The sequence below is a fragment of the Anomalospiza imberbis genome, chromosome 4 (assembly GCF_031753505.1).
Source record: "Anomalospiza imberbis isolate Cuckoo-Finch-1a 21T00152 chromosome 4, ASM3175350v1, whole genome shotgun sequence".
Taxonomy (NCBI): Eukaryota; Metazoa; Chordata; class Aves; order Passeriformes; family Viduidae; genus Anomalospiza; species Anomalospiza imberbis.
Genome location: NC_089684.1, coordinates 71,313,505 through 71,338,851, shown reverse-complemented (window position 1 = coordinate 71,338,851; position 25,347 = coordinate 71,313,505). Strand labels below are relative to the sequence as shown.

The 25,347-nt window shown below is 59.8% G+C and overlaps 2 protein-coding genes across 5 annotated transcripts in view; both read left to right on the top strand.

The window, feature by feature from the left end:
* Positions 1–177: 177 nt before the first annotated feature.
* On the top strand, positions 178–19,530 carry VPS16 (VPS16 core subunit of CORVET and HOPS complexes). The gene is made up of 24 exons (XM_068189146.1): positions 178–334; positions 2,074–2,162; positions 2,244–2,338; positions 3,073–3,201; positions 3,680–3,824; positions 4,231–4,346; positions 6,115–6,237; positions 8,970–9,025; positions 9,167–9,256; positions 10,911–11,005; positions 12,096–12,172; positions 12,263–12,394; positions 12,478–12,605; positions 12,684–12,719; positions 13,305–13,413; positions 13,487–13,621; positions 13,696–13,804; positions 14,779–14,876; positions 15,762–15,866; positions 17,263–17,340; positions 17,886–18,055; positions 18,127–18,223; positions 18,934–19,037; positions 19,347–19,530. The coding sequence occupies exons 1-24, from the start codon at positions 282–284 to the stop codon at positions 19,489–19,491; spliced, it is 2,514 nt and encodes an 837-aa protein (XP_068045247.1). The 5' UTR covers positions 178–281; the 3' UTR covers positions 19,492–19,530.
* Positions 19,531–20,540: 1,010 nt separating this feature from the next.
* IDH3B (isocitrate dehydrogenase (NAD(+)) 3 non-catalytic subunit beta) overlaps positions 20,541–25,347 on the top strand; it is a 66,264-nt gene continuing 61,457 nt past the window's right edge. For 3 of the 4 annotated variants that reach the window (XM_068189142.1, XM_068189143.1, XM_068189141.1), the window contains exons 1-6: positions 20,541–20,616; positions 21,163–21,243; positions 23,293–23,385; positions 24,001–24,121; positions 24,283–24,343; positions 24,807–24,939. In XM_068189142.1, coding sequence (XP_068045243.1) covers positions 20,581–20,616; positions 21,163–21,243; positions 23,293–23,385; positions 24,001–24,121; positions 24,283–24,343; positions 24,807–24,939 — 525 coding nt within the window. In that variant the 5' untranslated portion in view covers positions 20,541–20,580. The remainder of the gene's footprint in view (positions 20,617–21,162; positions 21,244–23,292; positions 23,386–24,000; positions 24,122–24,282; positions 24,344–24,806; positions 24,940–25,347) is intronic. The other variant, XM_068189144.1, reaches the window with a different exon arrangement.

Here is a 25,347-nt window from a genome sequence, read left to right as displayed (position 1 = left end):
GTTCCCCTTTCCCATAACCCTCACCCAAGATGGCGGCGGTTCCCCATTCACCTGCGTGTGCCCTCACCCAAGATGGCGGCGGTTCCCCTTTCTCGTTGCCCTCACCCAAGATGGCGGCGGTTCCCCATTCACCTGCGTGTGCCCTCACCCAAGATGGCGGCGCCCAGCCCGGCGTCACGGCGCGACGCGGCGCACGGGGCGTGGCGCGGTGAGGGAAGCGCCGGGACCGCCGGGTCCCGATCCCGGTCTCGGTCCCGGTTCCCCCGTCCCGGCCCCGCGCCATGGATTGTTACACGGCCAACTGGAACCCCCTGGGCGAGGAGACCTTCTACCGGTGAGGGGCAGCGGCGGCGGCACCGGCCTGAGGGTGCTCGGGGGTCCCGGGGCTGCTCGGGGGTCCCGGCGCTGCTCGGGGAGCTCGGGGGGATGCCAGGGATGGGAATGGGGATGGCAGGGCTGGAAAGGGGGGTCCCGGAGAGCGCTGGGGTGGGGGTCTGCGGCTGCTTCGGGGTTCTGGGGTAGCCATGGGACTGGCGGGGACGGGAGTCCCGGGGGGATGAGGGGGCCCTGGGTGGGCACGAGTCTTGGGGCTGGGGACGGGGGTCCCGGCGGTGGCCGTGGGGTTCTGAGGTTTCTTGGAGGGGTCTCGTGGTGCCCATGGATCTTGGGGCCGCTGGGAGGAGGGCCCTGTGGCTTGCTGGGGGGGTCCTGAGGTGGCCCCAGCTCCTCGGGCTGGTCTGGGGGATCCCTGGGGGTCTGTGGGGGGTCCTGGGGTGTCTGTGGATCTCAGGGCTCCTGGGGTCTGTTGGGGGTGTCCCAGGGCTGGTTTGGGGGTGGGCACTGTCTGTGGCTTTCCATCTCTGCACCTGCCACACGTCCATCCATCATCCATCCATCCATCATCCATGCATCCATCATCCATCCATCATCCATCCATCCATCCATCATCCATCCTCCATCCATCATCCATCCATCCATCCATCGTCCATACATCATCCATCCATCCATCCATCCATCCATCCATCCATCCATCGTCCATCCATCATCCATCCATCCATCATCCATGCATCCATCATCCATCCATCCATCATCCATCCATCATCCATCATCCATCCTCCATCCATCATCCACCCATCCATCATCCATCCATCCATCCCTCCATCCCTCCATTCATCCATCCATCCATCATCCATCCATCCATCCCTCCATCCCTCCATCCATCATCCATCCATCCATCATCCATCCATCATCCATCCATCATCCATCCATCCATCGTCCATCCATCATCCATCCATCCATCCATCCATCGTCCATACATCATCCATCCATCCATCCATCCATCCATCCATCATCCATCCATCCATCCATCATCCATCCATCCATCCATCCATCCATCCATCATCCATCCATCCATCCATCATCCATCCATCCATCCATCCCTCATCCATCATCCATCCATCCATCATCCATCCATCATCCATCCATCCATCATCCATCCATCATCCATCCATCCCTCCATTCATCCATCCATCATCCATCCATCCATCATCCATCCATCCATCCATCATCCATCCATCCATCATTCATCCATCCATCATCCATCCATCCATCCATCATCCATCCATCCATCCATCATCCATCCATCCATCCATCCATCCATCATCCATCCATCATCCATCATCCATCCATCATCCATCCATCATCCATCCATCCATCATCCATCCATCATCCATCCATCCATCCATCATCCATCCATCCATCATCCATCCATCCATCCATCCCTCCATCCGTCCATCCATCATCCATCCATCCATCATCCATCCATCCATCATCCTTCCATCATCCATTCATCATCCATCCATCGTCCATCCATCCTCCATCCATCATCCATCCATCCATCATCCATCCATCATCCATCCATCCATCATCCATCCATCCATCCCTCCATCCCTCCATCCATCATCCATCCATCCATCCATCCATCCATCCCTCCATCCCTCCATCCACTCCATCCATCATCCATCCATCCATCCATCCATCCCTCCATCCCTCCATCCCTCCGTGTCCCGGCAGGAAGCTGGAGCTCTACTCCATGGAATGGGGGCTGCAGGAGGACCTGCGGGACTGCGTGGTGGCAGCTGCCCCGTACGGGGGTCCCATAGGTGGGTGCAGCCCCCGAGTCCCCCTCCCCGAGCCGGGGCTGTGCCGCCCATGGCTCAGGGGCTGTGCCCTCCGTGTCCCAGCTCTGCTGAGGAATTCCCGGCGGGACAAGACCCCCAGCGCGCGCCCGCTCCTGGAGATCTACTCGGCCTCGGGGCTGCTCCTGGCCAGTGTCCCGGTGAGCCGGGGGGGACGGACACCCCCGGGTTTGGGGAACAGGGCTGTGGGAGCAAGGGGGAGAGGGACCTGCCCTGGCATGGAAGGAGAGGTTGGGATGGAGTTTGGAGCAGGAAAATCCTCTCCTTGCTGCCCAGGGGTGGGACAGGAGGATGGGATAAGGACTGGAGCCGCAGGAACTTCCTCCTTCCCCCCTGCCGGGGCTGAGGGGGACATGGGGCAGTGGAGCGACAGTGCCAGGACTGCAGGGACCTGCAGAGCCAGGACAGGTGAGGTGGTGAACCTCTGGATGGGGTTTTGGACCTCTGGGTCGGGTGTTGGACCTCCAGGTGAGGTGTTGGACCTCCGGGTGAGGTGTTGGACCTCTGGATGGGGTGTTGGACCTCCAGGTGAGGTGTTGGACCTTAGGGTGAGGTGTTGGACCTCCAGGTGAGGTGTTGGACCTCCGGGTGAGGTGTTGGACCTCTGGATGGGCTGTTGGACCTCTGGATGGGGTGTTGGACCTCTGGGTGAGGTGTTGGACCTCCAGGTGAGGTGTTGGACCTCTGGATGGGGTGTTGGACCTCTGGATGGGGTGTTGGACCTCTGGGTGAGGTGTTGGACCTCCAGGTGAGGTGTTGGACCTCCAGGTGAGGTGTCCAAGCTCTGGACAAGCTGTCAGACCTCAGCCACCCCAGGTGTGTCCCTGGAGGGCCATCCCTGGCTCGGGGCTGATCCTGCCCGTGCCATTCCCAGTGGAAGAGCGGCCAGCTGGTGCACCTGGGCTGGACAGCGGGGGAGGACCTGCTGTGCATCCAGGAGGATGGGACTGTCCTGGTCTACAACCTGTTCTGCGAGTTCAAGCGGCACTTCAGCATGGGAAACGTGAGGGAACGGGATTTGGGATAGGATTTGGGATGGGGCAGGTGGGAAGGGACCTCACAGCCCATCCCATTCCACCCCTACCATGGGCAGGGACACCTTCCACCAACCCAGGTGGCTCCAAGCCTGTCCAGCCTGGCCTTGGACACTCCCAGGGATCCAGGGGCAGCCACAGCTTCTCTGGGAATTCCATCCCAGCCCCTCCTCGCCCTCAAGCCAGGAATTCCTTCCCAAAACCCCACCCCAGTCTCATCTTCTCCATTTCGCCCTCCTTCTGCCCCTTGTGAGATGCCCCGGGTGGGGTTTGGGGGACGCAGAACCGGCTTTGGGGGCACCACGAGGAGCCAGGGGCTGCCCCGTCCCTCGGGAAGGAGCTGGGATCCATCCCGGAGAGCAGGGCATTCCCCTCCTCGCTGCCTGCATCAGCCGAGCCCCGGTGTCCCCGGTGTCCCCGGTGTCCCGTCCCCGCCGTGTCTTGCAGGAGGTGCTGCAGAACCACGTGCTGGAGGCGCAGGTTTTCCACACGGAGTTCGGGACGGGCGTGGCCATCCTGACGGGAGCGCTGCGCTTCTCCCTCGCCACCAACATCGACGACCTCAAGCTGCGCCGCCTGCCCGAGGTCCCTGGTGGGTGTCCCCATGTCCCCTTCTGTCCCCCTGTGTCCCCTGTGTACTCCCTGTTCCCCTTCGGTTTCTCTGTCCCTCTGTCCCCAGTCCCCGCTGTCCCCCTGTCCCACATGCCCCTCTGTTCTGTCCCCGCTGTCCCTCCTGCCCCCCTCCGTCCTTCTCTGTCCCCCCTGTCTCCCCCCGTCCCCGCTTTGTGCCATGTGTCCCCTCCTTGTCCCACCACCCCTCAGTGCCCTCTGTCCCCAGTCCCCCTCTGTCTGTCCCTCTGTCACTCCTTGTCCCCTCCGTTCCCCCCGTCCCTCTGCCCCCACTGCTTTCCTGTCGCTGCCATCCCACTGTCCCCTGTCCCCCCCGTCCCTCTGTCCCTGTCTGCCCGTGTCCCCAGGGTGTCACACTGTCCCCGCAGGGCTGCAGAAGCCCCCGCCGTGCTGGGCCGTGCTGGCCCAGGACAGGGTGACCACGGTGCTGCTGGCCATGGGACAGGAGCTCTTCCTGCTGGACAACACCTCCTGCTCCGTGCTGGTGAGGCAAGCTGGGACGGGGCTGCACTGTCCCCACTGTCCCCACCGTCCTGTGGGGTGTCCCCAGCTCCTTCCCCTGTCCCCTGGGATGCTCCCAGGTCCTTTTTCTGTCCCGTGGGGTGTCCCCAGCTCCTTCCCCTGTCCCCTGGGATGCTCCCAGGTCCTTTTCCTGTCCCGTGGGATAGTCCCAAGTCCTCCTCCCGTCCCTCCTGTCCCATGGCGTGCTCCCAGGTCCTTTTCCCATCCCACAGGATATTCCCAGGTGCTTTCCTTGTCACCTGGGGTGCTCCCAGGTCCTTCTCCTGTCCCTCCTGTTCCATGACATACTGCCAGGTCCTTTTCCTGTCCCATGGGATATTCCCAGCTCCTTTTCCCACCCCATAGGATGTTCCCAGGTCCTTTCCTTGTCCCGTGGGATGCTCCCAGGTCCTTCTCCTGTCCCTCCTGTCCCCTGGGACGTTCCCAGGTCATTTTCTTATCCCATGGGATATTCCCAAGTCCTTCTCCTGTCCCTCCTGTCCCATAGGATGTTCCCAGGTCCTTTCCCCGTTCCATGTGTTCCCTGCTCCTTCTCTTGTCCCATGGGATGCTCCCAGTTCCTTTCCCACCCCATAGGATATTCCCAGGTCCTTTTCCCACCCCATAGGATATTCCCAGGTGCTTTCCTAGTCCTATGGGATGCTCCCAGATCCTTCCCCTGATCCCATGGGATGCTCCCAGGTCCTTTTCCCACCCCATAGGATGTTCCCTGATCCCATGGGATGCTTCCAGGTCCTTCTCCTGATCCCATGGGAGGCTCCCAGGTCCTTTTCCCACCCCATAGGATGTTCCCCGATCCCATGGGATGCTCCCAGATCCTTCCCTTGATCCCATGGGATGCTCCCAGGTCCTTTTCCCACCCCATAGGATGTTCCCTGATCCCATGGGATGCTCCCAGGTCCTTCCCCTGATCCCGTGGGATGCTCCCAGCCCCCCTCACTCTCTCCCACCCCTTCCCCCCACTCTCCCAGGCACCAACACGGAAAAGATCCAAGGGCTGAGTGGGTGGGAAGGGACCCCTGTCCTGACCGTGTCACTCGGGGGTCACTCGGATGTCCCCATCGGTGTCCCCTGTCCTGACCGTGTCACCTGGGGGTCCCTCTGCTGTCCCCATCGGTGATCCCCTGTCCTGACCGTGTCACCTGGGGGTCCCTCCGCTGTCCCCATCGGTGATCCCCTGTCCTGACCGTGTCACTCGGGGGTCACTCGGATGTCCCCATCGGTGATCCCCTGTCCTGACCGTGTGACTCAGGGGTCCCTCCGCTGTCCCCATCGGTGATCCCCTGTCCTGACCGTGTCACTCGGGGGTCCCTCCGCTGTCCCCATCGGTGATCCCATGTCCTGACCGTGTCACTCGGGGGTCACTCAGATGTCCCCATCGGTGTCCCCTGTCCTGACCGTGTCACCTGGGGGTCCCTCCGCTGTCCCCATCGGTGATCCCATGTCCTGACCGTGTCACTCGGGGGTCACTCAGATGTCCCCATCGGTGTCCCCTGTCCTGACCGTGTCACTCGGGGGTCCCTCCGCTGTCCCCATCGGTGTCCCCTGTCCTGACCGTGTCACTCGGGGGTCACTCGGATGTCCCCATCGGTGTCCCCTGTCCTGACCGTGTCACTCGGGGGTCCCTCTGCTGTCCCCATCGGTGTCCCCTGTCCTGACCGTGTCACTCGGGGGTCCCTCGGATGTCCCCATCGGTGTCCCCCGGTGACCCCGCTGTCCTGTCCTGGCAGACGCCCCCGGGGCTGAGCCCCTCGGCGGGGCCGTTCCTGCGCATGGCCGTGTCCTTCACCCACCGGCACCTCGCCCTCTTCTCCGACTCCGGCGCCGTCTGGATGGGAACGGCCTCGCTCAAGGTCAGCTCCCCTGGCCTGCCCCAAAAACATCCCCTCCCCAGGGCAGGGACCTGCCCTTCCCATCTCTGCCTGCCACCGGCAGCCATTGAAAACTCAAAACATCTTTGCCTGCCATCGGTAATAATTTAAAAAAAATCCTGGCCTGCCATTGGTAATAATAAATTAAAAAAAAATCTTTGCCTACCATTGGTAAGAATTAAAAAAAATCTTGGCCTGCCATTGGTAATAATTAAAAAAATTCTTTGCCTGCCATTGGTAATAATAATTAAAAATCTTTGCCTGCCATTGGTAATAATAATTAAAAAATCTTGGCCTGCCATTGGTAATAATAATTAAAAAATCTTTGCTTGCCATTGGTAATAATTTAAAAAAATCGTTGCTTGCCATTGGTAATAATTAAAAAAATTCTTTGCCTGCCATTGGTAATAATAATTAAAAAAACTTGGCCTGCCATTGGTAATAATTAAAAAAAAATCTTTGCCTGCCATTGGTAATAATTAAAAAATTCTTTGCCTGCCATTGGTAATAATAATTAAAAAATCTTTGCCTGATATGGGTAATAATAATAATAATAATAAAAGGAGAAGAAGAAGAATAAAACCTTTGCATGCCATTGATAATAGTAATAATTAAAAAAAAAATCTTTGCCTGACATTGGTAATAATAAATTTTTAAAAATCTGCTAATAATAAAAAAAAATCTTTGCCTGTCATTGGTAATAATAATAAAGAAAATCATTGCCTGCTATTGATAATAGTAATAAAAAAATCTTTTTCTGCCATTGATATTAATAATAAAAGAAAAAATATTTGACTACCATTGATAACAATAATTTAAAAAAAACACTTTGCCTGCCATTGATAATAGTAATAAAAAAATCTTTGACTGCTATTGATAATGATAATATTGGCAATAATAATCCTATTGGTAATAATAATTAAATTGATAATTGATAATCAGCTTGATCTGGCTCTGGTTATGGTTGGAGCTGTCATTTCCAACATTGTAAAGATTGTTTTTGGGGGTCTGTGAGGCAAAAAAATCCACTCTGATATCAGCAAAGGATCATTTTTGGAAGTGTCCCACTGAAAGGTGAGACCATACAACTGTAGGGTTTTTTTACAATTGGATTTTTTTTATAATTGTATCTATTTTTACAATTGGATTTTTAAATAATTGTATTTATTTTTCCAGCTGGATTTTTTAAATAATTGTATCTATTTTTGCAATTGGATTTTTTTAATAATGGTATCTATTTTTACAATTGGATTTTTTTAATAATTGTATCTATTTTTACAATTGGATTTTTTTTAATAATTGTATCTATTTTTCCAACTGGATTTTTTTAATAATTGCATCTCTTTTTACAATTGGATTTTTTTATAATTTTATCTGTTTTTCCAACTGGATTTTTTTATAATGGTATCTATTTTTACTATTGGATTTTTTAATTGCATCTCTTTTTACAATTGGGTTTTTTTATAATTGTATCTATTTTTACAATTGGATTTTTTAATTGCATGTTTTTAAAATTGGATTTTTTTATAATTGTATCTGTTTTTCCAACTGGATGTTTTTTCCAATTGCACGTTTTTTTCCAATTGTATCTATTTTTACAATTGCATGTTTTTTACAATTGGATGTTTTTTAAATTTTATGGTTTCTGCAGTTCTGTGTTTTTTTCCAATTGGATTTTTTTTTTTACAATTGTGTGTTTTTTACCATTGGATGGTTTTTTACAATTGGATGGTTTTTTTACAGTTGCATAGTTTTCTACAATTTATGTTTTGTAGAATTGGATTTTTTTTTTTACAATTGGATGTTTTTTACAATTATATGTATTTTTCCAATTACGTGTTTTTTCCAATTGGATTTTTTTAATAATTGCATCTCTTTTTACAATTGGATTTTTTTATAATTATATCTATTTTTCCAATTATGTGTTTTTTCCAATTGGATTTTTTTTTGCAGTTGTAAGTTTGTTACAATTGGAAGGATTTTTCCAATTTTATGTTTTTTTACAATTGTGTGGTTTTTAACAATTAGATTTTTTTTTTCACCACTGTGTTTTTTACAACTCTATATTTTTATACACTTGCAAGTCCCCCAGTTCCAAACCCCAAATCCCAGATCCCAAATGCAGCCTTTTTCCTTTCACCGTCAGCCGGGAGCTGCAGGAATGGTTTTCCCATCTTGCTTGGAGCCCTGGTCGCTCCCGGCGCTGATCTGGGAGAACCTGTGGGACCCTCTGGAGACCCAGCACCCACCCCACACGCCCAGTCCCCATTCCCATTCCCCATTCCCAGTCCCCCATTCCCAGTTCCCCCATTCCCAGTCCCCCATTCCCAGTCCCTCCATTCCCAGTCCCCCATTCCCAGTTCCTACACTCCCAGTCCCCCATTCCCAGTCCCCATTCCCAGTCCCCATTCCCAGTCCCCCCATTCCCAGTCCCCCATTCCCAGTCCCCCATTCCCAGTCCCCCATTCCCAGTTCCCCATTCCCATTCCCCCATTCCCAGTTCCCCCATTCCCAGTCCCCCATTCCCATTCCCCCATTCCCAGTCCCCATTCCCAGTTCCCCCATTCCCAGTTCCCCCATTCCCAGTTCCCCCATTCCCAGTCCCCCATTCCCATTCCCCCATTCCCAGTTCCCCATTCCCAGTTCCCCCATTCCCAGTCCCCCATTCCCATCCCCCACCCCGGTGTGTCCCTGACCCCTCTCCTCTCCCGCAGGAGAAGTTCTGCGAGTTCAGCACCGGCGTCCGCTCCCCGCCCGGGCAGATGGTCTGGTGAGCTGCCTGGCGCTGCCGTCCCCGTGCCTGCCCCGGCCGTGCCCGCCCGGCACCCCCAGCTCCGCGGGGCCCCCGGGCGTCCCCGCTGCAGCTCGGGGGGCTCCCCGGGGCCGGGCTTGACGGCTTGGGGTCCCGCAGGTGCACGCGGCCCCGCAGCCGGCAGCGAGCCGTGGTGCTGGCCTGGGAGCGGCAGCTGATGGTGGTGGGCAACTCCTCGGAGTGCATCCGGTATCCTTTGGGGACGGGGGACACGCCGCGGGCTGCTCCCGCCTGCCCCGGCCCCCACGCTGCTGCCCCTGCGGAGCCCCTTGGTGCTCTGGCCCCAGGGATGCTCCCAGGGCCTTCTCTGTCCCCTGGGATGCTCCCAGGTCCTTCTCTGTCCCCTGGGATGCTCCCAGGTCCTTCTCTGGCCCCAGGGATGCTCCCAGGTCCTTCTCTGTCCCCAGGGATGCTCCCAGGTCCTTCTCTGTCCCCAGAGATGTTCCCAGGTCCTTCTCTGTCCCCTGGGATGCTCCCAGGTCCTTCTCTGTCCCATGGGATGCTCCCAGGGCCTTCTCTGTCCCCAGGGATGCTCCCAGGTCCTTCTCTGTCCCCTGGGATGCTCCCAGGGCCTTCTCTGACCCATGGGATGTTCCCAGGTCCTTCTCTGTCCCCTGGGATGCTCCCAGATCCTTCTCTGTCCCCAGGGATGCTCCCATGTCCTTCCCCTGACCCCAGGGATGTTCCCAGGTCCTTCTCTGTCCCATGGGATGCTCCCAGATCCTTCTCTGTCCCCAGGGATGCTCCCAGGTCCTTCTCTGTCCCCAGGGATGCTCCCAGGTCCTTCTCTGTCCCCTGGGATGCTCCCAGGTCCTTCTCTGTCCCCAGGGATGCTCCCAGGTCCTTCTCTGTCCCCAGGGATGTTCCCAGGTCCTTCTCTGTCCCATGGGATATTCCCAGGGCCTTCTCTGTCCCCAGGGATGCTCCCAGGTCCTTCTCTGTCCCCAGGGATGCTCCCAGGTCCTTCTCTGTCCCCTGGGATGCTCCCAGGTCCTTCTCTGTCCCCAGGGATGCTCCCAGGTCCTTCTCTGTCCCCAGGGATGCTCCCAGGTCCTTCTCTGTCCCCAGGGATGCTCCCAGGTCCTTCTCTGTCCCCTGGGATGTTCCCAGGTCCTTCTCTGACCCATGGGATGCTCCCAGGTCCTTCTCTGTCCCCTGGGATGCTCCCAGGTCCTTCTCTGTCCCCTGGGATGCTCCCAGGGCTTTCTCTGTCCCATGGGATGTTACCAGGTCCTTCTCTGACCCATGGGATGTTTTGCAGGTCCTTCTCTGTCCCATGGGATGCTCCCAACCCCCACAGTGGCTCCCAGGTCCTTTTCCTGTCCTGTGGGAAGCTTCCAGCTTGTTTGCTATCCCATGGGATGTTCCCAGGTCCTTTCCTTGTCCCATGGAATGCTCCCAAGCTCACAGTGGCTCCCAGGTCCTTCTCTGTCCCCTGGGATGTTCCCAAGTCCTTTCCATGTCCCATGGGATGTTCCCAAGTCCTTTCACTGTCCCATGGAATGCTCCCAACCCCCACAGTGGCTCCCAGGTCCTTTTCCTGTCCCATGGGATGTTCCCAGCCCCACTCTGGTTTCCAGATCCTATTCTGTCCCATAGGATGCTCCCAAGCCCCACAATGGCTCCCAGGTCCTTCCCTTGTCCCATGGCATGTTCCCAGGTCCTTTTCCTATCCCATGGGAATGCTCCCAACCCCCACAGTGGCTCCCAGGTCCTCTCCCATCCCATATGATGCCCCCAGGTCCTCCCCCATCCCACGGGATTCCCATCACTCGGCGCTGTCCCGGCGGTGCCGGGGTTGCCCCGGGAGCCGTATCCGTGGCCACCCTTAGCAGGAGCCCAGCTTTGTCCTGGATGAGGATTCCTTCCTGGTGCCCGAGCTGGACGGGGTCCGCATCCTGTCCCGCAGCTCCCACGAGTTCCTGCACGAGATCCCAGGTGAGTTCCCTGCCCTCCTGGGATGTGGGAACCTGGCACAGGAATTCCCCGAGGAGCTGTGGATGCTCCATCCCTGGGAATGTCCAAGGGCAGGTTGGACACTGGGGCTTGGAGCACCCTGGGATGGTGGGAGGTGTCCCTGGTGGGACACCTTGGTGGGATTCGAGCTCCCTTCCCACCCAAACCAGTCTGGGATTCTGGAGCCAGGCTGGGAGAGCTGGGAATGTTCCCCTGGAGAAGGGAAAAATCCAGGGAATGCTTAAGAGTCCCTGAAGGGGCTCCAGGAGAGCTGGAGAGGGACTGGGGACAAGGGACAGAGGGACAGGACCCAGGGAATGGCTCCCACTGGGAAAGGGGAGATTGGGCTGGGATCTTGGCAAGGAATTCCTGGCTGGGAGGGTGAGGAGGGGCTGGGCTGGAATTCCCAGATTTGCTGTGGCTGTCCCTGGATCCCTGGCAGTGCCCAAGGCCAGGTTGGATCCACCTGGGATAGTGGGAATTGTCCCTGCCCATGGATGGGGTGGAATGGATGGGATTTAAGGATTTTTCCAACCCAAACCATTCCAGGATTCTGGAGCCCCTCTGCTCTGAGAGAGCTGGGAATGTTCCCCTGGAGAAGGGAAAAATCCAGGGAATGCTCAGAGTCCCTGAAGGGGCTCCAGGAGAGCTGGAGAGGGACTGGGGACAAGGTCTGCAAGGACAGGACCCAGGGAATGGCTCCCACTGGGAAAGGGGAGATTGGGCTGGGATCTTGGCAAGGAATTCCTGGCTGGGCTGCAATTCCCAGAGAATTCCCAGGAAATGCCAGATTTGCTGTGGCTGCCCCTGGATCCCTGGCAGTGCCAAGGCCGGGTTGGACTTTGGTGCTTGGATCCACCCTGGGCTAGCAGGAGGTGTCATGGACAGGGTGGGAGTGGGATGGGATTTAAGGTCCCTTCCCACCCAACCCATTCCACAATCCCGGTGCTGGAGGGGACCGTGGAAGGAGATCATGGAAGCTGTAGGGAGCTGCCAGGTGCTGGCAGTGGGATCAGGTGCCACCTCCGGGCTGGAGCAGCCCCTCATCCCCGCTCTGTGCCCGTCCCTGCAGAGGCCAGCCAGGAGATTTTCCGCATCGCCTCCATGGCTCCGGGCGCTCTGCTGCTGGAGGCGCAGAAGGAGTACGAGGTACGTCCCCTTCCCAGAGAGCCCTGCCAGGCTGGCATCCCAGGGATTCCCAGGGATTCCCGGGCTTTCCCCATTCCCCTTTTCCTGCAGAAGGAGAGCCAGAAGGCCGACGAGTACCTGCGGGAGATCCGGGAGCAGCAGCTGCTCCCCGAGGCCGTGGGCCAGTGCATCGAGGCCGCGGGCTACGAGCACGAGCCCGACACCCAGAAATCCCTGCTGAGGGTGAGCCAGCAGCAGGAGGACGAGGAGGAGCGAGGATGAAGCTGAAGGATTTTCCCTGATTTTCCCCCACCCTGATCCCACAGGCAGCTTCCTTTGGGAAGTGTTTCCTGGATAAGTTCCCCCCGGAGGGGTTCGTGCGCATGTGCCAGGACCTGCGGGTCCTCAACGCCATCCGGGACTACCAGATCGGGATCCCGCTCACCTTCACCCAGTATCCTACTGCCTGGAGTGGGATCGGGGCGTTCCTGGGGCAACTGTGATCCCAAATGTGCCTTGACTGTCCCTACAGATACAAGCAGCTCACCATCGAGGTGCTGCTGGACAGGTGAGAGCCCCACAGCCCCGGGAGCATCCCGAGCCTTCCCGTGGTTCCCAAAATCTCCATGCCACAGTCTCTGTCCTAATATCCTCATCCTGTATTGCATATCCCCAAATCCCCATCCCACATTCCTCGTCCTAAGATTCCTACACCACATCCCCCATCCCACATTCCCCATCCCACATTCCCCATCCCTCAATCTCCATCCCACATCCCCCATCCCAATTTCCCCATCCCCCATCCCACATTCCCCATCCCACGTTCCCCATCCCATTCCCGTATCCAGGGGCTGAGCAGCTCCCAGCACTCGGGGACCTCCCAAACCCAACCCAGCTCCTCAATTCCCTGTGCCCCCTCTGTGTGTCCCCCTGTCCCCACTGCTGTCCCTGTCCCCATGGTGTCCCCTGCATGTCCCCCTGTCCCCCAACGTCCCCTGTCCCGTCCATGTCCCCTGTCCCACCGTGGCCCCTGTCCCCCCATGTCCTCTGACCCCTCATGTGTCCCCTGTGTCCCCCTGTGTCCCCTTTCCCCCCGCATCCCCCTGACCCCTCCGTGTCCCCCGTGATGTCCCTGTCCCCGCGGTGTCCCCAGGCTGGTCCTGCGCCGCCTGTACCCGCTGGCCATCCGCATCTGCGAGTTCCTGCGGCTGCCGGAGATGCAGGGCGTCAGCCGCATCCTGGCACACTGGGCCTGCTACAAGGTGAGGGGACAGCCCGGGGACACCCCCACCCCGCCTTGGGGACACCTGGGCACGCTCCTCGGTGTCCCCGCAGGTGCAGCAGAAGGACAAGTCGGACGAGGAGGTGGCCCAGGCCATCAACCAGAAGCTTGGGGACACGGCGGGCATCTCCTACTCGGACATCGCCACGCGCGCCTACGACTGCGGCCGCGCCGAGCTGGCCATCAAGGTGGGCTGGTGGCCCGGGGAGGGGACACGGCGTGGCGCTGCCGGCCCCGGGTGACAGCGCTGTCCCCTGCCCAGCTGCTGGAGTACGAGCCCCGGAGCGGGGAGCAGGTGCCGCTGCTGCTGAAGATGAAACGGAGCAAACTGGCCCTGGGCAAAGCCATCGAGAGCGGGGACACCGACCTGGGTGAGGGGACAGCGGGGGCCCTGCGGGGGTTTGGGGTCTGGGGGAGCCTTTTGGGACCGTTTTGGGGTCTGGGACAGCCCCTTGGGACCGTTGTGGGGTCTGGAGGAGCCCCTTGGGAATGTTTTGGGGACTGGGACAGCCTTTTGGGACCATTTTGGGGTGTGGGAGAGCCCCATGGGAATGTTTTGGGATCTGGGGGAGCCTTTTGGGGTCTGGGGGAGTCCCTTGGGAACATTTTGGGGTCTGGGAGAGCACTTGGGCAACATTTTGGGGTCTGGGTGAATCCCTTGGGGACCGTTTTAGGGTCTCAGAGAGCCCTTTAGGAGCACTGTGGGGTCTGGGAGAGCGCCTTGGGAACATTTTGGGGTCTGTGGGGAGTCACTTGGGAACATTTTGGGATCCGGGGGAGCCCTTTGGGAATGTTTTGGGGTTGGGGTGAGCACCTTGGGAGAGCTATAGGGTCTAGGGGAGCTGCTTGGGAGCATTTTGGGGTCTGGGAGAGCCTTTTGGGGGTGTTTTGGGGTCTGGGGGAGGCTCTTGGGAACATTTAGGGATCTGGGGCAGCCTCCTGGGACCATTTTGGGGTCTGAGGGGAGCCTCTTGGGAATGTTGTGGAGTCTGGGGGAGCCCCTTGGGAACATTTTGGGGTCTGGGGTAGCCCTGTGGGATTGGGGGTTTTGGGGTTGGGGGAAGTGCCTTGGGAGAGTTATAGGGTCCAGGAGAGCTGCTTGGGAACATTTTGGGGTCCTTTGGGAGCCCCTTGGAAACATTTTGGGGTCGGGGGGAGCACCTTGGGAAAATTACAGGGTCGGGGGGAGCCCCTTGGGATCATTTTGGGGTCTGGGGGAGCACGTGGAAGGTCAGAGGGGGTTGGGAGGTGCAGGAAAAAACCCCAAACAAAAAACCCTTTTGTCCCCAACCCCCGTGTCCCCAACCCTGTCCCCGTGTCCCCAACCCCGTCCCCGTCCCCGCAGTGTACACGGTTGTGCTGCACCTCAAGAACGAGCTCAACCGCGGCTCCTTCTTCATGACCCTACAGAACCAGCCCGTGGCCCTGAGCCTGTACCGCCAGGTCAGCACCCCAAAAACCCCAAAACCCCCTGAGTGACCCCAAAAACCCCTGTACCGCCAGGTGAGGGCCAGAGACCCCAAAAGTGCCCTGAACCCCCCCAAAAGCCCCTGACACCCTCCCCAGCGAGTGAGCCCCACCCCAAAACCCCTGAGCCACCCTGAGGAGCTTGGGGGCAGCGACTCCCCCAAAACCCCAAAGGTGTCCCCAAAACCCCAAAGGTGTGTCCTCTGACCCCCCTGGGTGTCTCCAAAACCCCAAAGGTGTCCCTTGACCCCAAAGGTGTCCCTTGACCCCAAAGGTGTCTCAAAAACCCCAAAGGTGTCCCTTGACCCCAAAGGTGTCTCAAAAACCCCAAAGGTGTCCCCAAAACCCCAAAGGTGTCCCCAAAACCCCAAAGGTGTGTCCTCTGACCCCCCTGTGTGTCCCCAAAACCCCAAAGGTGTCCCTTGACCCCAAAGGTGTCTCAAAAACCACAAAGATGTCCCTTGACCCCAAAGGTGTCCCCTTGACTCCAATGTGTCCCCTTGACCCCAAAGGTGTCCCACTGACCTCCTGGGTGTCCTCTTGACCCCAAAGGTGTCCCATTGGCCCCCAATGTGTCCTCTTGACCCCAAAGGTGTCCCCAAAACCCCAAAGGTGTCCTCTTGACCCCAAAGGTCTCCCTCTGACCCCAAAGGTGTCCCTTGCCCCCAAAGGTGTCCCCTTGACCCCAAATGTATCCCCTTGACCCCAAAGGTGTCCCCTGATCCCAAAGGTGTCCCCTGATCCCAAAGGTGTCCCCTGATCCCAAAGGTCTCCTTCTGGCCCCAGAGATGTCCCCCTGATCCCAGAGATGTCCCCTGACCCCAAAGGTGTCCCCTGACCCCAAATGTCCCATCCCCGCAGTTCTGCCGGCACCAGGAGCGGGAGACGCTGAAGGATTTGTACAACCAGGACGACAACCACCAGGAGCTGGGCAACCTGCACGTGCTGGGGGGCTACTGCCAGAGGGTCAGCGGGGTTTGGGGTGGGGGAATTGTGGGATTTGGGATGGAGCTGGGAACTGTGGGATTTGGGATGGAGCTGGGAACTGTGGGATTTGGGATGGGGGAATGGCAGGGATTGGGATGGAGCTGGGAATTGTGGGATTTGGGATGGAGCTGGGAACTGTGGGATTTGGGATGGAGCTGGGAACTGTGGGATTTGGGATGGAGCTGGGAATTGGGGGATTTGGGATGGGGGAATGGCAGGGACTGGGATGGAGCTGGGAATTGTGGGATTTGGGATGGAGCTGGGAACTGTGGGATTTGGGATGGGGAAATGGCAGGGATTGGGATGGAGCTGGGAGTTCTGGGATTTGGGATGGAGCTGGGAACTGTGGGATTTGGGATGGAGCTGGGAACTGTGGGATTTGGGATGGAGCTGGGAACTGTGGGATTTGGGATGGGGGAATGGCAGGGATTGGGATGGAGCTGGGAATTGTGGGATTTGGGATGGAGCTGGGAACTGTGGGATTTGGGATGGAGCTGGGAACTGTGGGATTTGGGATGGGGGAATGGCAGGGATTGGGATGGAGCTGGGAATTGTGGGATTTGGGATGGAGCTGGGAACTGTGGGATTTGGGATGGAGCTGGGAATTGGGGGATTTGGGATGGGGGAATGGCAGGGATTGGGATGGAGCTGGGAATTGGGGGATTTGGGATGGAGCTGGGAACTGGGGGATTTGGGATGGGGGAATGGCAGGGATTGGGATGGAGCTGGGAATTGGGGGATTTGGGATGGAGCTGGGAACTGTGGGATTTGGGATGGAGCTGGGAATTGGGGGATTTGGGATGGGGGAATGGCAGGGATTGGGATGTGGGAATGGGCACTTGCCAGTTTGCACCCCGGGGCTGCGTGGGACCGTGCCCGTCCCATCCCGTGCCCCCTGTGCCAGGTGTGGGATCCTGCCCAGGGGTCAGGATCTGTCCGGGGATCCCACCCAGGGAATGACGAGTCCCTGTTCTGTCCCTGTGCCATGTCCATGCCATGTCCCCGTGTCCCCGTGTCCGTGCCATGTCCCTGTGTCTCTGTGTCCATGCCATGTCCCCGTGTCTGTTCCATGTCCCCGTGTCCATGCCGTGTCTATGCCGTGTCCCCGTGTCTGTGCCATGTCCCCATGTCTGTGCCATGTCCATGCCGTGTCCCCGTGTCCGTGCCATGTCCCCGTGTCTGTGCCACGTCCCCGTGTCCGTGCCATGTCCCTGTGTCTCCGTGTCCATGCCATGTCCCCATGTCCGTGCCATGTCCCTGTGTCCGTGCCATGTCCGTGCCGTGTCCCCGTGTCCGTGCCATGTCCGTGCCATGTCCCCGTGTCCGTGCCATGTCCCCGTGCCGTGTCCCCGTGCCGTCCCTGTGCCGCTCCCAGCGGATCGAGGGCCGCGTGGCCGCCCTGCAGAACGCCCTGGACGAGTTCTACAAGGCCAAGAACGACTTCGCTGCCAAGGTGAGAGTGCCCCGGTGCCACCGGGGACACCAGGGACGAGGTCACCTGTGCCGGCCCTGGGACAAGGCTGGCTGTCCAGGGGCATGGCTGGGATGGGGACATCGAGGCTGGGACGGGGACATCGAGGATGGGGCAGGGCTGGTACAGGGACCCCAAAGCTGGGATGGAGACCCTGGGGCTGGGCTGGGGACACTGAGGCTGGGCCAGGGACACCAAGGCTTGACTGGGGACCTCAGGGCTGGGATGGGGGACTGTGGGCTGGGACAGCCACTCCAAGGCTGTGACAGAGCTGGAAAAGGGACCCCAAGGGTGGGACAGGGCTGGGAAAGGGACCTCAGGTTGGGATGGGGACCCTGGGGCTGGGATGGGGACATTGAGGCTGAGACAGAGACAAGGCTGGGCCAGGGACACCAAGGCTGGGCCAGGGACCTCAGGGCTGGGCCAGGGACATCGTGGCTGACCCAGGGACATCAAGGCTGGTCCAGGGCGGGGCTGGGGACATCGAGGCTGGGCCAGCGACCCTGGAGCTGTCCCCGTGTCCCCAGGCCACGGAGGAGCAGATCAAGCTGCTGCGGCTGCAGCGGCACCTGCAGGAGGAGCTGGACAAGCCCTACCTGGACCTGTCCCTGCACGACACCGTGGCCACCCTCATCCTGGACGGGCACCACAAGCGCGCCGAGCAGCTCTACCGGGACTTCAGGATCCCGGACAAGAGGTGGGGACGGGCTCTGGGGGACCTGGGGGGGCTCCAGGGACAGCCCCGACGCCCTGTGTCCCTGTCCCCAGGTACTGGTGGCTGAAGATCAGCGCCCTGGCCACCCGCGGGGACTGGGAGGAGATGGAGAAGTTCTCCAAGAGCAAGAAGTCGCCCATTGGGTACCTGGTGAGAGCTTGGGCTGCGTCGGTCGCCCCCTCTTTGTCCTGCCAGCATCTTCCTCCCCTCCCTGCCCTCCCGTCCTCTTCCTCCCTTCTCCATCTCTCCCATTCTTCCTTCCTTCTTCAGCCTCATTCCTGCTCTCCCATCCTCATCATCCCCTCTCCGGCCCTTCCACTGTTTTCCTCCCTTCTCCTTCTCCCCCATCCTCTTCCTCCTTCTCCAGACCCCCCATCCTTGCATTCCCATCCTCTTCCTCCCCTTTCCACCTCCACCATCCTTTTCCTCCTCTCTCCCACCCTCCCGTCCTCTTCCTCCCTTCTCCAAATGGCCCATCCTCTTCTTCCCCTCTCCATCTCTCCCATCCTCTTCCTCCCCATTCCAGCTTTTCCACACTCTTCCCTCTCTGACCTCACACCCTCTTCCCCCCCTCTCCATCTCTCCCATCCTCTTCCTCCCCTGTCTCTCCTTTCCCTTCCCATTCCTGCTCTTCCACTGCCTTCCTCACCTCTCCATCTCCCCATCCGCTTCCTCCCTTCTGCCCTCCCATCTTCTTCCCTCTCTCACCCTCCCATCCTCTTCCTCCCCATTCCAGCTCTTCCACACTTTTCCCTCTCCCACCCTCCCATCCTCTTCCTCCCCTCTCCTGCCCCTCCATCCCCCTCTCCCCACCTCTCCCTGCCCTTCCTCACCTCTCCCCGCTCTTCCTCCCTCCCCAGCCCTTCGTGGAGGTGGCGGTGAAGCACCACAACCGCTACGAGGCCAGGAAATACGCGCCCCGCGTGCCGCCCGAGCAGCGCGTCAAGGCCTTCGTCCTCGTGGGGTGCGCCGGGGGGACAGCCAGGGGACCCTCGGGGTGGGGGACATCCAGGGGACCCTCGTGGGGACATCCAGGGGACCCTCATGGGGACATCCAGGGGACCCTCGTGGGGACATCCAGGGGACCCTCGTGGGGATGTGGCGGCACACGGTGGAGCTCCCTGCGGGGCAGCAGCGGGGATGGGGGGCGACACCGGCGGGAGGCCGCGGGGACCCCGGGAGCGGCCGGGGGCGGTGGGACAGCGATGACAAGCTGTGTCCCCGTGCTGTCCCCTCCCCCGTGCTGTCCCCTCACGGCTCCCTGGCGTGGCAGGGACCTGGAGCAGGCGGCCGAGGCGGCCATGGAGCGCAAGAACGAGGCCGAGATGAGCCTGGTGCTGGCACGGTGCTCCCCCGGCACCGACGGCGCCGTGGCCGAGAAGCTCAACCGGGCCCGGGCACAGCTCCTCAAGAAGTGACCTTGGGGACACTGCCAGCCCCCCTGGGGTGTCCCTGTCCTCTGGAAGTCCTCGCTGGATGGCAGAGGTGGCACCGCTGGGGACAGCGGGGTCCCCTGCCTGCTTGTGCAATAAAGAGAAGAGCTCCGTGCCCTGTGTCACCTGTGTCACCTGTGTCACCTGTGTCACCAAGGAGGCCATGGGGGCTCTGGGGACACCGCGGTGGCTGGGAGGGGATAGTCGGGGACACAGCGCGGGTGCAGGAGCGGTTCCAGGGGGCTGGAAGGGGAGGTCACTGGGTGTCCCCAAGGATCACATGAGGGGACGTTGTGGGGGTCGCTGGGGGGACACTGTGGGGAAACCAGGGGGACATTGGGCAGGTCCCAGGGGACACTGGGGGGACATTGGGCGGTTCCCATGGGGGACATTGGGGGGATATTGGGGGGTTCCCATGGGGGACATTGGGCAGGTCCCAGGGGACACTGGGGGGACATTGGGCGGTTCCCATGGGGGACATTGGGGGGATATTGGGGGGTTCCCATGGGGGACATTGGGGGCTCCCAGGGGACACTGGGGGACTCTGGGGGACACTGGGGGGACACTGTGCGGACACTGTGCGGACACTGGGGGACACTGGGGGGACACTGGGGGGTTCCCAGGGGACACTGGGGGACATGGGGGGACACTGGGGGGACACTGGGGGACACTGGGGGACACTGGGGGGACACTGGGGGGACACTGGGGGGTTCCCAGGGGACACTGGGGGACACTGGGGGACACTGGGGGGACACTGGGGGGACACTGGGGGACACTGGGGGACACTGGGGTCCCCTCCCAGGGGACACTGGGGGACACTGGGGGACACTGGGGTCCCCTCCCAGGGACACTGGGGGACACGGGGGAACACTGGGGGGACACTGGGGGGTTCCCAGGGGACACGGGGGGACACTGGGGTCCCCTCCCAGGGGACACGGGGGGACACGGGGGGACACTGGGGTCCCCTCCCCGCGCTGTCTCGCTCGTCCGCCAGGGGGCGCCGCAGGGCCAGCGAGGCCCCGCCCCCTTGGCGTCACGTGTGCCGCGGCCGCGGGGCATTGTGGGCTCGCAAAGATGGCGGCGCTCAGCGCGGGCCGGGCGGCGGCGGCGGTGAGGGGAGGGCGAGAGACCGGGGGCGGTGAGGGGACAGCGGGCTCAGCCGCGGGGGCCGAGGGCACGGAATGAGGGCCGGCATCGCTCTGGAGCGGGGCGTCGCGTTAGAGGGGCCGGGCAGGGTCAGGGGGGGTCAAACGGGGTCTGACCTCGTCCTTCACTGGGCCGTGAGGGCTGGGGGGGTCCGTGAGGGCTGGGGGGGTCCGTGAGGGCTGGGAAGGGTCCGTGACGGGTCCGTGAGGGCTGGGGGGGTCCGTGAGGGCTGGGGGGGTCCGTGAGGGCTGGGAAGGGTCCGTGACGGGTCCGTGAGGGCTGGGGGGGTCCGTGAGGGCTCGGACGGGTCTGGGGGCTCGGACGGGTCTGGGGGTTCAGCCTGGGGCAGAGTGTGAGGTGCGGGCCGGGGGGTTCAGCTCGGGGGTGGGGGAGGTTCAGGCTGGGTTTGGGGGGGGGGTGTCATTTCGGGGGAGACATTTTGGGGCTGGGGAGGACTTTGGGGGTGGGGGGCACCCCCTGACGGGGCTCTCTGACCCGTGGCACCCCCAGGGCCTCCTGCGTGCCCAGAGCCTCGGGGTGTGGCGGGGGCTGGGCACCTCGGCCACCCTCCTGCAGCAAGCCCAGGCCAAGGTGAGCAGGGGCCGAGGGGATCTGGGGGCACAGAGGAGGCTCGGGGGGGCAACTTCTGGCCCCCCAGAACTCCCGGATGGGAGGAGGGGGCGCGGGGAACCAGGGGAAGAGCTTCGGGTGGGGTGTTGGGAAGATTCCTTCTGGGGAAGGGCGGTGCTGGAGTCCCCGCGGCTGGTGGCGTTTGACATCCCTGGGCTGGTGGCCCTTGGGGACACGGCCAGCGGTGGCCCTGGCCGTGCTGGGAGGCTTTTCCAGGCAGACAATTCCCTGATTCCGTGGGAAATACGGCTGAGGGAAGGGCTCAGCCCCGAGGGTGACCTTGAGGCACTGCCCTTCCCTCAGCCCTGCCTCCTGACGTTTCACCACCTGTGCCCTGCACATTCCACTCCAGCTTATTTCAAGCTCCCAAGCTGTGACTCTCAGCTTTCCCCCCTTCCTCCCCTGTCCCCAGAGGGATTTTGGAGCTTCCCTGGCTCCTGGCAGTGCCGGCAGGGAATTCCCTGGGCTGGAAGCAGCTCCCAGCAGGGAATTTGGGCTGGGCAAGGTGGGGGCAGTGGGAAGGGATGCTGGAACATCCCAGGAGTGATCAGTGAGGCTCTCTGGTGCTCTGGGCCACCAAAATGGGGTTGGGCAAAATTCCAGGAGCTCCTGAGGGCAGGGAGAAGGAATTAAGGGATTTAGGAACACTGGGCTGTGCTGGGATATGGGGTTGGATATTGGGGAAATTCCTCCTGGAAAGAACAGGGGGGAGTCCCCATCCCTGGAGGGATTTGTGGGGAAATTCCTGCTAGAAATGACTGTTCAAAATTCCAGGAACTCCTGAGGGCAGGGAGAAGGAATCAAGGGATTTAGGAACACTGGGCTGTGCTGGGATATGGGGTTGGATATTGGGGAAATTCCTCCTGGAAAGAACAGGGGGGAGTCCCCATCTCGAGAGAGATTGGGGTTGGATAATGAGGAAATTCCCACTAAAAAATGGCTGTCCAAAATTCCCTGGGATCCTGAGGGCAGGGAGCAGGAATGAGGGGATTTAGGAACACTGGGCTGTGCTGGGATATTGGGGAAACTGCTCCTGGAAAGAGAAGTGGGGAGTCCCCATCCCTGGAGAGTTTTGCGTTGGATGTTGGGGAAATTCCTGCTAAAAATGGCTGTCCAAAATTCCAGGAGCTCCTGAGGGCAGGGAGAAGGAACGAGGGGATTTAGGAACACCAGACCATGCCTGGATATTGGGGAAATTGCTCCTGGAAAGAACAGGGGGGAGTGCCCATCCCTGGAGGGATTTGGGTTGGATATTGGGGATATTTCTCCTAAAAATGGCTGTCCAAAATTCCAGGAGCTCCTGAGGGCAGGGATGAGGGGATTTAGGAGCACGGGGCTGTGCTGGGAACTCTCAGGAATCCCTGAGCAGAGGGACGGGTTATTTCTGGAAGTGCTGAGCAGGGAAAGGTCTCTCCTGGTGTCGGGTGCGCTCGGGGCTGCTGTCACCGCCGGGGTGGCCTCAGGACAGGGACAGGGAGTGACATCTCCGTCCTGGGCTGGCCTTGGGCCCCTCGGGACAGCACCTGGAGCGTGTCCAGGGCGAGGATGGGTCTGGGGCAGGGGCTCCGCCTGGAGAAAAGGGGGATCAGGGGGACCCTTGGCTCTGCACAGCTCCTGCAGGAGGGGACAGCCAGGCGGGTGGGGAACAGGGACAGGACAAAGGGACACGGCCCCAGGCTGTGCCAGGAGAGGTTTGGATGTCCCCAGGGGTCACCTGGGGGGACATTGCGGGGCTCCCTGGGGGACATTGTGGGAATTTTCCTCCTGGCAGGGGCTGTCCAGCCCTGCACTGCTGTCCCCACCCCTGCAGGGATTTCCCAGCGCCCTGGATGTGACACTTGGGGACACGATCAGTGGTGGCCTTGGCACTGCAGGGCTTTCCCCACCCAAAGGTCCCATGACCCCGGAAAACTCCGTGTCCCCGTGGGTGTGACGTGGCCCAGCTCCCCAGGGGGTCCCTCTGGCCCAGTTTGGGGCTGGCTTTGGGGTGACCCCGCCGTGGCTCCGCAGTCCCACAGGGCTGAGGGGACATTCCAGGTGACAATGCTGCCGGGGGACGGCGTGGGCCCGGAGCTCATGCACGCTGTCAAGGAGGTCTTCAAGGTACGGCCAGGGGACACCAGCAGCAGCTGGCCCTGAGTGTCCCTGTGTGTCCCTGAGTGTCCCTGCATGGCCCTGTGAGTTCCTCTGTGTCCCTGAGTGTCCCTGTGTGTCCTTGAGTGTCCCTGCATGTCCCGGTGAGTTCCTCTGTGCCCCTGCATGTCCCTGCTTGTCCCTAAGTGTCCCTGAGCGTCCCTGTGTGTCCCTGTGGCCTCTGTCCCCACTGGTGCTGCCCACGGGCAGAGAGTGGGTCCCCATTCCTGGAGGGATTTGGGATATTGGGATAATTTGGGCTATTGGGAGAATTCCTCCTGAAAATGGCTCTCCAAGGAGAATCCCCATCCCTGGAGGGATTTACCAGCCCTGTGGGTGTGACACTTGGGGACATCCCAAGGGGTGGCCTTGGCAGTGCTGGGGGCACCTCAGAGGGTTTTCCCAAGGGAAATATCCCCTGATTCCATCAGTGTCACCGTTCCACTGGCACTGAGGTGACACCGGTTCCCTCCTGTCCCTGAGCAAGGCCCCGGCTGGCTCAGGGCTCCGTGTCCCCCTGTGCTGTCCCCCTGTGGTGTCCCTGAGGGTGCCAGGTGACCGAGGGTGGCCCTGTCCCCGTCCCAGGCTGGCAACGTCCCCGTGATCTTCGACGAGCACCACCTGAGCGAGGTGCAGAACACGGCGTCCGAGGAGAAGCTGGATCGGGTGGTGGACTCCATGAAGGAGAGCAAGGTGGCCCTCATTGGTGAGCACCTGGGGAACGTGGCCTTGTCCCTGTCCCTGTCCTTGTCCCTGTCCTGCCACCGGCCCTGAGGCAGTGCTGAGCCCTCAGGCTGCACCAGGGGAGGTTTTTATGGGATACTGGGACAATTCCCCCGTGTCCTGACCCCGCTCCGTGTCCTGCAGGGAAGATCCACACACCCATGGAGTACAAGGGTGACCTGGCATCCTATGACATGAGGCTCAGGTGAGGGAAATTAATTAATTAATCATTAATGAGTTACGGGGGAGAGGAAGAGGCTGAGGGATTTTGTGTGGGCTGGGAAACAAAACCTTCAGTGGGACCCTGAGGGGTCCTGCAGAGGGGTCAGCCCCAGCTGTGTCCCCTGGGACTTGGAGGGGACAGTCACTGGGGAAAAACATTAATTATTAATTAATGAACTATTGGGAGGCAAAACTCCATAGCCAGGAGCTGCCCCTGCTGACTGATCCTGCTTCCCTGGAAGTTCTGGAGAAGGTGGGGTGGACCCCAGAACTTATTGCCCATTAATTAATAACTAATGAGTTACTGGGAAGCAAAACTCCTGGGGGACGATCCATGCCAGGAGCTGTCCCTGCTCGCCCTGGGGTAAGCAGAGGGGTGGCCCCAGCTGTGTCCCCAGCGCTCAGAGGGGACGCGGTGGCCCCGGGTGACCGGCGCGTCCCCCCAGGAGGAAGCTGGACCTGTTTGCCAACGTGGTGCACGTGAAGAGCCTCCCGGGCTACCAGACCCGGCACAACAACCTGGACCTGGTGATCATCCGCGAGCAGACCGAGGGCGAGTACAGCTCCCTGGAGCACGAGGTGGGGACCTGGAGCCAGCCTGGAGAGCTGGGAATGGGCACCTGGAGAGGGGACAGCCCCAGGGAGCCCTCAGAGTCCCTGAAGGGGCCCCAGGAGAGGGACTGGGACAAGGCATGCAGGGGCAGGGCACAGGGAATGGATTCCTGCTGGGGAAGGGGAGATTGGCAAGGAATTCCTGGCTGGGCTGCAATTCCCAGAGCAGCTGAGGCTGCCCCTGGATCCCTGGCAGTGTCCAAGGGCAGGCTGGATGGATTTGGATCCCCCTGGGATGGTGGCAGGTGTCCCTGGGTGGGATGGGACGAGCTCCGAGGTCTCTCCAACCCAACCCATTCCATGATTCCCTGGTTCCCTGCTCAGCACCCTTGGGACCTGCCTGGAGCAATGGAACTGGGGGAATATTTTGGGATA

What these genes read in the sequence shown, in the direction of transcription:
- VPS16 (XM_068189146.1), top strand. Translation starts at nt 282, where the DNA reads ATGGATTGTTACACGGCCAACTGGAACCCCCTGGGCGAGGAGACCTTC. An exon ending in ACACCTCCTGCTCCGTGCTG is followed by an intron (nt 4,347 to 6,114) that starts GTGAGGCAAGCT and finishes CTGTCCTGGCAG; the next exon opens with ACGCCCCCGGGGCTGAGCCC. An exon ending in AACTCCTCGGAGTGCATCCG is followed by an intron (nt 9,257 to 10,910) that starts GTATCCTTTGGG and finishes GCAGGAGCCCAG; the next exon opens with CTTTGTCCTGGATGAGGATT.